General features: G+C 39.8%; 1 protein-coding gene across 1 annotated transcript; it reads right to left on the bottom strand.

The window, feature by feature from the left end:
• Positions 1-4,878: 4,878 nt before the first annotated feature.
• LOC148695751 (uncharacterized) lies at positions 4,879-7,626 on the bottom strand (the record flags this gene model as incomplete). The annotated part of the gene is made up of 1 exon (XM_088697386.1): positions 4,879-7,626. A coding segment is annotated over exon 1 (2,748 nt), but the record flags the coding sequence as incomplete, so codon positions are not given.
• Positions 7,627-13,121: the final 5,495 nt, after the last annotated feature.

Raw genomic sequence — 13,121 nt, 5'->3', positions numbered from 1 at the left:
CTACAAACACACGAAATTGAGTTGTAATACGACATTAACTAAGAAATAATAGCACAAATGCACAAGAATAAGCTAGTTAAGTCGCCTAAATATGCTCCTATCAAATTCCCCCACACTTATCTTTTGCTAGTCCTCGAGCAAAACAAATAAACAAAAGAAACAAAACATATAATCTAAACCTTCCAACGTTCGTCTCAGGGATTTCCAATGAAACATGACATGCCAAAGATCACCACTCACATAGATTTAAGCAATCCTTACCCTCGAGCATACTTAATCATAGTCACCATTCACTAGCTCGCATTTAATCAATTAAAACAACATTTTGAATGTAGTAACATGCCTTACAGAATTCCCTCAATTCCTTACTAGGTGTACTCTCAATTTTCACACAGATTTTCTAACTACACTCCCTACACTAGGTATACGTGAGAAGATTGATGTAAACATGTAGACGAACACTCACATATGTTATAACAAGGAAAGCATTTTCTGGAATTATTAACATGTATGTATATGATCTCATGAATGGAATGCTACTACCTAGATACGAGAACCAGGGATACCATATGCTCCAAACCCACTTTAAACTCCACATATTGAAACACATAACAATCAAGATAGAAGTCAAAGGGTTGTAACGAGGCTAGGGTATTGGCTAACAACGAAAGGTAAAGGATAACAAACATTCTTAAAGCAATAATGAGCAAAGTATTGGATTAGGCACTTAGAATTCCCTTTATAACGCGGAAGTCAACTTTGATCACCCAAGGGGGAATCACACAAAACTTAGGGCCATATTCAAACTTTTTGGACCCTTTCTTCAACAATCAACACTTGTGAGTTCATTCTCACTTATTTTCACTCTTTTTCTTTCTTTTCTTCTTCTTTTTTTCTTCTTTTTCACAATTTTTTTTTCTTTTCGTTTTTTTTTTTTTTTTTTTTCTTTCTTTTCTCGTGCCCCTTTTAAGACTTTGGCACACACACACTCACAAAATACCTTCCCCCACACTCGTTTTCTGCACAAATGTCACTCAAAAGGAATTCCTTTTACATTATGCTCCACTATACTTTAAGAACAAAGGTATGGGAAGTCCTATTCTAGGCTAGGTAAGGATGATGTGGTTAACAAGAAAATAGGCTAAATAAGGCTCAAAGGGGTTTAAACCTACAATACAAGTGACAAGGGTGGATTCGGCTATTTGGCTATGGTGGTGACTACTACACAACTTCATCTTGTTATTTGTTATGCTAATCAATTTCATGCTTTGAATAAAACGGGTATGAGTTCTAGTATTTGGAACTATAGTGATGAAACGCATTCTAAGTAGCAACCAAGCAAAGAATAATGAGATCATGCAACGACTTTTAGAAAACAAGAATGCACAGATTAATAACTCTCCAAATAAACGTTTAGGCTCAAGTCTCTCAGGGATGTAGCGTTTGTTTGAGTTCCTTCCTTCAAGCATGTTACAAAAACTGATTTTATCTTTTGCAATTACATGTGAATTCGTAAACTATAACTACAACCAAGCATAAACCAAAGAGCAAATCAAACTTCCATCATTGTTTGTAACTCTCTTTAACAGTCATGCATTAAAAACCAAATCCTCATCATTGTGTTGGAAGGTACCCTAAGACACAAACAAACACACAAAAACAACTCTTTTTGGCTTTTTCAAAACAATTTTTTTCGATTTTTTTTTTTTTTCAAATTTTCGGATTTTTACTTCAACACACACCAAAACAGCTTAAAATGCACTAAAAACACTTAAAAACAGTGAGAAACAACATTAGAAGTGATAGGTGATAGAATCCCACGAATTTTGCATAAAAACACTTGTTTACCCCCCCACACTTAAATCAAACATTGTCCTCAATGTTTCACACAAAGACTCACATAAAAGCAAACAAATAATAAACAACTAAGCACGATAAAATAAACAGAAAGGAGAAGGGTTTAGAAACGCAAATCTGGGTTTGGAGTGGAAGTTCCATCTTCTCCTTGTTGAATGCATGGGTTGCCTCCCAAGAAGCGCTTGCTTTAACGTCTTTCAGCCGGACGAATACGCCATGCTAAGCTTCACTAGTAGTACCCACGGCATGGAGGGGTACATTATCCACCACATGCTCCTCGAACTTCTCATAGTAAGGCTTTAATCGATGGCCATTCACCGTGAACTCTTGTCCTGTTTTCAAGCTTTGAACTTGGACTGCACCATAAGGAAAAACATTAGTAATAACAAACGGGCCAACCCACTTAGAACGCAACTTACCAGGAAACAAGCGAAGGCGGGAATTAAAGAGTAGCACTTTCTGCCCAATGGAGAATGATTTGCCTCGAATCATCTTATCATGGAAAGCCTTGGTCTTCTCCTTGTAAAGTCGAGCATTTTCATACGCCTCGTTCCTAATCTCTTCTAATTCATTCAATTGGAGCTTCCTGTGAATTCCAGCGGCATCAATGTCCATATTGAATGTCTTGATGGCCCAATGCGCCTTGTGCTCCAATTCCACGGGAAGATGGCATGGTTTGCCATAAATGAGCCGAAATGGGGACATGCCCAGGGGGGTCTTGTAAGCCGTGCGATATGCCCACAACGCATCCTCCAACCGTACACTCCAATCCTTCCTTGTAGGGCCCACGGTTTTTTCTAGAATCTGCTTAATCTCCCTATTTGAAACCTCGGCTTGCCCATTGGTCTGAGGATGATAAGGTGTTGAAACCTTATGCGTGACGTTGTACTTCTTGAGCAAAGCCTCAATGGTTCGATTGCAAAAGTGAGATCCTCCATCACTTATGATCACTCGTGGCATTCCAAACCTTGCAAAAAGGTTAGTTCTAATGAAATCTGCAACCACTCGAGAATCATTAGTTCGGGTGGCTTTTGCTTCCACCCATTTCGATACATAATCCACAGCAAGTAAGATATACAAGAAACCATGTGAGGAAGGAAAAGGACCCATAAAATCAATACCCCAAACATCAAAAATTTCAACCGGGAGAATAACATTTTGCGGCATTTGATCCTTTGCACTAATGTTGCCCATTCTTTGGCAACGATCACAAGACATACAAAAGTTTCTAGCATCCTTAAATAAGTTGGCCAATAGAATCCACATTCTAAAACCTTAAGGGCTGTGCGTTGTGTCCCAAAGTGTCCCCCACATGCATAAGTGTGACAAAATGTTAAAATAGAAGTGAATTCCATGTCATGCACACACTTACGTATAATCTGATCCGAGCAATATTTCCACAAGTATGGATCATCCCAAACATAAAACCTAGCGTCTTTTTTCAATTTATCACGTTGGTTTCTAGTTAAAGTGGTAGGAACTTGTTTAGTCACCAAATAATTTACCAAATCCGCATACCAAGGCTCACTTACCTTAATGGATAACAATTGCTCGTCAGGGAATGTTTCTACAATAGGGTACGGCTCCTCCTCATGTATCATGCGGCTTAGGTGGTCAGCCACCACATTTTCACTTCCCTTTTTGTCCTTGATTTCGATGTCAAACTCTTGAAGAAGTAGCATCCATCGAATTAGCCGTGGTTTGGCTTCCTTCTTCGTGAACAAGTACTTTAAAGCTGCATGATCAGTGAAAATAATAACCTTAGTACCAAGTAAATATGATCGAAATTTATCTAAAGCAAAGACAATGGCAAGAAGTTCTTTTTCAGTAGTTGAATAGTTCAATTGAGCGTCATTCAACGTCCGAGATGCGTAGTAGATGACATGCGGCTTCTTGTCCTTCCTTTGGCCTAAAACAGCCCCTAACGCATAGTCGGATGCATCACACATTAGCTCGAACGGAAGACTCCAATCTGGTGGCACAATGATGGGTGCCGTGGTTAGCATGTCCTTGAGGAGTTGGAAAGCTGCCGTGCATTCCTTGGTGAAGTCGAAAGGTGCATCTTTTTGTAGGAGGCGGCATAAAGGTTGGGAGATCTTCGAGAAATCCTTGATGAACCTCCTATAAAAACCTGCATGTCCAAGGAACGAACGAACCTCTCTAACCGAAGTAGGAGAGGGTAAGTGACGCACAAGATCTATTTTTGATTTATCTACCTCAATACCTTTTTCAGAAATAATATGACCTAAAACTATGCCTTGTTTAACCATGAAATGACATTTCTCCCAATTTAACACAAGGTTAGTTTCAATGCATCGTTTTAAAATCAAACTAAGATTATTCAAACAACCATCAAATGAATCACCAAAAACGCTGAAATCATCCATAAAAACTTCAATAATTTTCTCAACGTAATCTGAAAATATGCTCATCATGCATCTTTGAAATGTGGCAGGTGCATTACATAAACCAAATGGCATACGACGATAAGCAAATGTACCAAAAGGGCATGTGAAAGTGGTTTTTTTCTTGATCTTCTGGGGCTATCACAATTTGATTATAACCTGAATACCCATCAAGAAAACAATAAAACGCATAACCCGCTAACCTTTCAAGCATTTGATCAATGAATGGCAAGGGAAAATGATCTTTCCTTGTCGTGGCATTGAGCTTCCTATAGTCAATGCAAACCCTCCAACCTGTTTGGATTCGCGTAGGAACAAGCTCATTTTCGGCATTTGTCACCACAGTTACTCCGGATTTCTTTGGGACACATTGCACCGGAGACACCCACCGACTGTCTGAAATTGGATAGATCACTCCACAATCCAAGAGCTTGATTATCTCCTTCTTCACAACTTCCATCATTGGAGGGTTGAGTCGGCGTTGAGCCTCTCGAGATGCTTTGGTCCCCTCCTCCAAAAGTATACGATGCATGCACGTGGTTGGGCTTATTCCCTTGATGTCGGCCAAGGTCCACCCAATGGCGGTTTTGTACTCCTTTAACACCCTCACTAACTTACCTTCTTCTTGTGCCGTGAGTGAGGAGGATATGATGACGGGCAAGGTCTCTTGATCTCCCAAGAAAACATACTTCAAATGACTTGGCAATGGTTTAAGTTCAAGGGAAGGTGGCTGCACAACTGAAGGAATGGGCTTATCAGTCGAAATTGGAAGTGAAATTGGGTCCGAGGACTTACCAGATTGTAGTGGCAATGACTCAAGGGCAGCCACTATCTCAACCAAGTCATTACTAGGGGGCACGGCATGGTGCTCACCATGCATGCCGTGGGTATGCACTTGCCCTACTTCCTTGTCCTTGAGTTCCATTCCCTTTGTGATGACCAATTCAAGTGCATCTTCGTTCAATTGTTCAAAATGGTCCTGCGCCAACGAATCAATTACATCAATAGCAAAACATGAATGATCATCAAGAGGGTACTTAATAGATTCAGAAAGATTGAAATTAATCACTTCCCCATCAAATTCCATTGTCAAGGTCCCATTAAACACATCAATCTTTGTGCGGGCGGTTTTCATAAAGGGCCGGCCAAGAAGAATTGGCAAAGACGGGGCATGGTTTGATTCTTCCATTTCCAATACATAGAAGTCCGCCGGAAAGATTAGATGATTAACCTGCACTAACACATCTTCCAAAACACCCTTTGGATAGGCATTAGATCTATCGGCCAATTGAATAATCACACCATCATTTTTTAACTCACCTAGGTTCATAGATGCATAAATTGAGTAAGGCATAACATTAATAGATGCACCTAAGTCTAGCATGGCATGTTCAAACCGATTATTGCCAATAACACAAGGAATTGTAAAACTACCCGGATCTTTGCATTTAGGGGGCAATTTGCGTTGTAAGATGGCTGAGACATTTTCACTTACCTTTACAACCTCTTTGTTAGAAATTCTCTTCCTAGTGGTGCAAAGTTCTTTTAAAAACTTAGCATACCTTGGAACTTGCTTAATTGCATCCAAAAGTGGTATATTGACTTGTACTTTTCTAAATGTCTCTAAAATGTCCTTTTCAACTTCCTCCTTCTTTGTTTGCATGAATCTGCGAGGAAAGGGTACATTTGGAGGAATAGCATTAGAAATAATCGAACTTGGAACATTCTTACCCTTGGAAGCCGAATGGTGTAGGTTAGGTGGCTGCGGCAAGGTACTTTCTACCCTTGCCGTGGCTTGTTCTTGCTCCCCCTCCTCCAATTGCAACTTTTCATCCTCCGTTGGGGCTGAGTTAGAGGGTTGTGCAGCCGTTCCAACTTGTTTTCCACTTCGCAACATGATTGCTTTGGCAGATTCAAATCCTCCTTTTGGGTTGACAACGGTTGAACTAGGCAACTTACCTTGCTCTCTAAATTGGCCCATGAACTCCGCAATCTGCCCTACTTGCTTTTCTAATTCATCAACCTTTTTGTCCCTAGTTTGCATTCCCTGCGCCATAGAAGTTAGTAATTGAAAAATTTGATCATTATCTATGGACGAACCTGATTTCGGTTGTGTAGGTTGTGCTTGGGGTGGTGTGGGTGCATGCGGCCTTTGGTAGAACCCCGGAGGTTGCTGCCTAAATGTGCTTTGTTGTTGAGGTTGTTGTGGCTCCCTCCATTTGAAATTTGGATGATCTCTCCAACCGGGATTGTATGTGTTAGAGAAAGGATCATTCCTTGGTTGGTTTTGGTTCCCATAACCCACGGCATTGGCAGATTCCCACCCTCCGTTCTCAATCAATTGAGGGCACTTGTCCGTGAGATGTCCATTCATGGAGCACACGCCACAAGCAGCCACACTTTGTACCTTGGGTAATTCAACCACCTGCGAAAGTAGAGAAGTAAGATTAGCCATTTGATTTTGAAGTTCGGAAATAGCACTTACCTCATTAACTTGTTGCTGCCGTGGCATGTCTCTTTGGCCAACTCCTTCGTATTGTTGAGCATTCAAAGCTCGGTTGGCAATGAGAGTCTTGGCGGCCATAGGTGTTTTGTCCACTAAAGCTCCACCCGCTGAGGCGTCTAGCATTTGACGTTCAATTGGTAGAAGCCCTTCGTAGAAATATTGAAGAAGAAGCTCCTCCTTCATTTGGTGCTGTGGACATGAAGCAACAAGGGTTTTAAAACGTTCATAATAAGTTGGAAATGATTCACCTTGATCTTGCTGAATGCCACTAATTCTTTTACGTAAAAGAATGACTCGAGAAGTTGGGAAAAACTTCTCTAAAAACGCCCTTTTCATACTCTCCCACGACGTGACAGTTCCGGGGGCTAGTTCATACAACCAATCTTTAGCCTTTTCTAAGAGAGAAAAGGGAAAAGCCTTCATTTTTAAAATGCTCCCATCAACATTCACCGGGGTCATACTTGAGCAAACAACCTCGAACTCCTTCAAGTGTTTATTAGGATCTTCCATGGACAACCCATGGAACTTAGGAATATGGTGCAATAAACTGGACTTGAGTTCGAACTCGTCAGTCTTGTCGGGGGCTGCCCTTGGATATTGAATGCATAGAGGCGTGGCATTAACCAATCCCGAAGCGGAAAGCTCCTTGATTGTTCGGTTGTCGGCTGCCATAACTTGTTCTTCCTCAACAACCCTTGCCGTGGCCTCCTCCTCCACTTGTATTTCGTCCTCTTCAAGCTCAGGTGCAGGTTGAGATGGTTGAGGCTCTTGTTGATTCTTCTTTCTTCTCAAGGCTCGCTCAAAATCGTCGTCAAAGTCTAAGATATGCGTATGAACCGGTTGAGAACTCCGAGTCATAAACTAGTGCCTAAAACAAGGAAACAAATAGGTCAGAAGCTAAAACAAATAACAAACTAATAACACATGAAAATAACTAAAAAGAAATAACAAGGGATTAGCAAAGTTGCTAATCCCCGGCAACGGCGCCAAAATTTGATGCGAAAATTAACTTAACACACAAATTAACCCTCTTTTGACAATTGTAGCATATAAATAAGTAGGGATCGTTCTAAACCGGGGATTAGGAGGGATTGCTAAATCACTTGGAAACTGACTCAAAAACGTAAAACAAAGGTTAAAACACTAAACTAGACTCAAAGAATGCAAAGCTAAACAATAAAAACACTAAAACAAACCCAAAGACTCAAAACAGCCCCAAAACACTCAAAACTGCCTTAAAAACACTTTCTGGGCAGTTTTGAGCACTTTCACTAATTTGGACGAATTTGGGTAACAACTTGAATCAAAACACTCAAAAACACAATCTAAAACATATTCTAACTAATTAGACACTCTAAGACACTTGGGGATTTGGTTTTTGACGAAAATCAAACAAACAAAACAAATATGTAAAATAGGCAGATTCTGACGAAATTGGTGAAATTAAGTGGATGGTGAGATGGCTAGGAGGTTTTTCTCCACACATGGCATACTTGCATACAAAATAATCTCCAGTTGCTTATTCGATGAATTTATGAACCTCAACACCCCAAGTTAATTAGGTACGCTTAAATTAACTCTCAGATTTCCCTTAGGTCATTGAATTGAATGGAATTAGCGCATTGCAATCAAATTATTCCTTAAAAGTTTTCTATATGAAAGCGCATGATAGGAAGACAATCAAAGATCATTAGGTTCTATGGAAATCATAGGTGTTGACGAGGCATTCGTAACTATGAAAGCGCATGATACTTATGCCAAGAATTTACTTAACATAATTGCGACCAACAATCTTAACTACTCATGGATATGAGTTCCCAACGATTAGGTGAAGTTCCCTCATATCCTAGCATCATGTTTATGCATGCAAATCAAGCGTGCACTCTCAATTCATATACATAAACTAGTTTTAATTAAAATAGATAAGTAAATTGAATTCATCATTCATGAAATCACAACTGAAAGTAATCAAATCATCATGCAAATATAACCATGGTTTCGAATTTCCCCCCTAGCCAAAGGGGGGATTAGTTCCTCATGCTTGCACAACAAAAAGTATTGAATTTAAACATTGAAATCATAAGAAAGATTACACCTAAATGCCCAGCAATTCCAAGATGGATTCGATGCACAGATTGGCTCCTCTTCCTCCTCCTTGCTGCGGCACAAAGTTTGGGTGATGGAATTTGTGGTTTTGGGTGGTGTTTTCTTGTTTGGAGGGATGGAGGATGGTTGATTATGGTGGGGAAGGGTGCGGCAGAGATGTATGGATGTGTAGGGAGGTCTATGGAGGCTTAGAATGGAGAATGGAGGTGCGGCACAAGGGTTTTCTATCTAGCATAAGGGGTTGGTACGAATTTGTGGCTGAAAATATGTTTATATAGTCCTAGGGTTTATTAGATTAGGGTTTACTTAGCAGATTTGGTGGATTAGGGCCCTAGAATTCGGCCATAGTGATTCAAATCCACTTAGGAGAAGGTTTTGGCCCACATAGTTCTATAAACTGATTTGTATACCCAAATCCACAAGGATTAGGCCTTGGAATTCAGAATCCCAAAGGGATTGGGCCTAGGAAGGTGCGGCTGATTTAGGGGGAAGGGTAGCTTGCCTTGCAAGGCAAGGTAAAGCCTTCTAGAAAGGTTTGGGCGCCACTTTTCTAGGGTTTCTAGAAAGAATAGGTTTTGTGGCAGATTTGGGCCTTCTAGACTAGGATGCTTCTAGAAATAGGTTCTAGAATGATCCATTTAGGTCCCCATGTAATTAGGAGTAAGACATGATAAGGTTTGGATAGGATAAGATGAGATAAGGTTTGGATAATGTTTTGGATAATTGGATAATGTTAGATAAGGTTTTGGATAATGTTGGATAAGGTTGGATAAGGTTTTGGATAATGTTGGATAAGGTTGGATAAGGTTTTGGATAATGTTTCCTCTTTTCTTGCACTTTCCTTATCCACTTTGTCCTTAGCTTAGTTCCTTCCTCTTCTTATCACATTTCCACCTTCTTAAAGTCCAAATTCGTCCATCCATGTTAGCCCACATGCAAGCTCACCACCTAGTGTCCAAAATAGCTCCAAAATGCACCAAAATGCACTTTCTTGATACTTTAACCCATAGGACCTACAAACACACGAAATTGAGTTGTAATACGACATTAACTAAGAAATAATAGCACAAATGCACAAGAATAAGCTAGTTAAGTCGCCTAAATATGCTCCTATCACCCGCTCCCGTCAGGTGGAATCATTGATGGCAGAAGTGGAAAGTCTTAAGCAAGAGATCCAGCAGCTTAAGTACGAGAATAGAAGTTTGCATGTGCTTGCAAACAACTATTCGACGGGCATGAAGAGGAAGCTTGATGAGCTGCAAGAGTCTGAAGGTCGGATTCACAGTGACCGTCAAAGGTTTTCGTCTTTCCTCCAGAGGCACCTTTTTCCTGACTCATCCAGCGCTTGGCCAAGTCTTGAGGCCTGGAATGCTCTAGCTCCGATGCCTCCCGCTCCGATGCCTTCCGCTCCGATGCCTTCCGCTTCGATGCCTTCCGCTCCGATGCCTTCCGCTTCAAAGCCTTCCACTACTATGCCTTCCGCTCCGACGCCTCGTAGTGGGGCTTCACGTAAACAACCTTTGTGAAGCTCCACCTTTCTCCATGTTTAGTATCTTTTTTTTTTTTTTTTTTTTTTTTTTTTTTTTTTTTTTTTTTTTTTGAACATGCTTTGTTTTATTCAGTGCATTGGGTTGCCTCCCAAGTAGCGCTCTCTATTACGTCTTGCAGCCGGACGAAGAACCCAATCACTCCAGGATATGTTCACGAATCGGATGAGAACTCCGAGTCATAAACAAGTACCTAAAACAAGAAACAAAACAAGATTAAGAATCTGGAATAAAATAAAAACAAACGAAAATAAAACAATCCAAGGGATTAGCAAATTTTCTAATCCCCGGCAACGGCGCCAAAATTTGATGCGAGAATTATACGCACACAAATTAAACCCTCTTTTTGACAATTGTAGTATAAGTGTAAGTAGGGATCGTTCTTAACCGGGGATTAGGAGGGATTGCAAATCACTTGGAAACTGACTCAAAAACGTAAAAACACAATATAAAACACTATACTAGACTCAAAGAATGCAAAACTAAACTTTAAAACACTTAGACAAACCAAAAGACTCAAACATCACCCAAAACACTCAAAACTGCCTTAAAATCACTTTCTGGGCAGTTTTGAGCACTTTGGTGAATTTGGACGAATTTGTGTAACAAATTGAATCAAAACACTTATAAACACAAACTAAGACACTTTCTAACTAAATTGGACACTAAAGTAAAGGGGGATTAAGGTTTTGACGAAATTAAATTAAATGGACAGATTGTAATTAAGGCAGAATGTAAATATGAATATGATGAAAAGTATGGATGAATGCTAGCTAAGGGGTTCATCTCCACACATGTTACACTTGCATAATAAAACGATTTCCAATTGCATTTCAATAAACCATGAATTCTCAACACCCCGGGTTAATTAGGTCCGCTTAAATTAACCGTCAAGTTTTCCTTAAGTTAATGAATTGGATGATTGCATACGACAACCCAAAGCATTCCCCACAAGTTCGCTACATGAATTGCATAATAGAGATACAAGCAAGAATCATTAAGTTCTTTGAAAACTATAAGTGTTGACGAGGCATTCGTTACTATGATTGCATGAAACTTATGCCAAGAATTTATTTAACGCGATTGTTTATAAGCAACCTCCACTACTTGTGAATATAAGTTCATAACTATTAGGTGAAACTCACTTATATTCTAGCGTCATATTCATGCATGAAAATTAAGCGTGCACTCTCAATAAACATACATAAATAGGTTATCAATAAAACAGTTAAACAAATTGAATTCACAACTTATGAAACGTAATTAGAAGTAATCAAATCAAAATGCAAGTATAAACATATATTTCGAATCACCCCCTAGCTAAGGGGGGTTTAGTTCTTCATAACATTGAAATCAAAGAAACACCTAAACATTCCAACAACTCAAACTTGAATTGTATGAACGTTTAAGCACTCTTTTCTTCCATTCCTCAAACATACAAAACAAAGAGAATTGAATTTAAACATTGAAATCAAAGAAACACCTAAACATTCCAACAACTCAAACTTGAATTGTATGAACGTTTAGGCCCTCTTCTCTTCCTCTTTATTGTAGCACAAGGTCTAAGGATAGTTTGATGGTGTGAATGGTTTGGGGAGTGGTTGGAGTGGCTGCAATGGAGGAGAAAAGTGTTTTGGTGGCTGCTGCAAGGGTGTGGAGAGGTTTTGACGAATTTCTGGAATATGGAAGAGTGAATGAGAATGAATGCAATGGATGCTTATTTATAGGTGAAATGGGGGGAACATGACAGCTAGGAGGGAATGTGGCTGCATGTTTGAATGATTAAAGGATGCATGTGGGTTGGAATTGCATGTGCAATGAATATGTGGCTGCATGTGCAAGGGGACAATCTGAAAATGCATGTGAAAGCATGTGTTGGCTGCAATGATGAAATGGATGGGAGTGCATGTGGCTTAATTAATTAAAGGGAGTGCATGTGCAATGTTTTAAAGGATGGAATGCATGTGAATATGATGGAAATCTGATATGGTGATGGGAGATGCATGTGGCTGATTTATGCATGTGATTAAAGGGAGTGCATGTTTGAATGATTAAAGGGACATGTGGGGGTGGAAATGATGAATGAAATGCATGTGAATGACAGCTAGATATGTTGATGAATGCATGTGCAAAACAGCTAGGATGAATGCATGTGGATGTTTGGTGGCTGAAATGATGAAGTGGGAAGTGCATGTGGGTTGGAAATATAAAAGGGGAATGCATGTGGCTGCAAGGTGTGGTGAATGATGATGTGCATGTGGCTGCAATGGATTAGGAATCCTTCAATTTCGTCCATCCTCTTGGCTCCAAGCATATGATATCCATTCCAATCTCTAATTTGCTCCAAAATGCTCCAAAATGCATCTTTTTGCTTCCTTAGCCATATGAACCTAAAAACACACGAAAATGGCTTAAACTACTAAAACAACTATGAATTAACAATATAAATGCACGAAAACAAGCTAAGTAAGTCGCCTAAATATGCTCCTATCAGGCATCCCAAACCTAGGAAAAATATTAGATTTCACAAAATCTGCAACAACCTTAGAATCGTTAGTACGGGTGGCTTTGGCTTCCACCCATTTGGAAACATAATCGACAGCTAGCAAGATATAAGTGAAACCAAAAGAGGGAGGGAAGGGGCCCATGAAATCAATACCCCAAACATCAAAAATTTCCACAAAGGAGAGAGATTGTTGC

The sequence above is a fragment of the Pyrus communis genome, chromosome 7 (genome assembly GCF_041283825.1).
Source record: "Pyrus communis isolate YQ-2024b chromosome 7, ASM4128382v1, whole genome shotgun sequence".
NCBI classification, from domain to species: Eukaryota; Viridiplantae; Streptophyta; class Magnoliopsida; order Rosales; family Rosaceae; genus Pyrus; species Pyrus communis.
The sequence above is the reverse complement of the archived record's forward strand: the minus strand, read 5'-3'. Positions and strand labels throughout refer to the sequence as shown.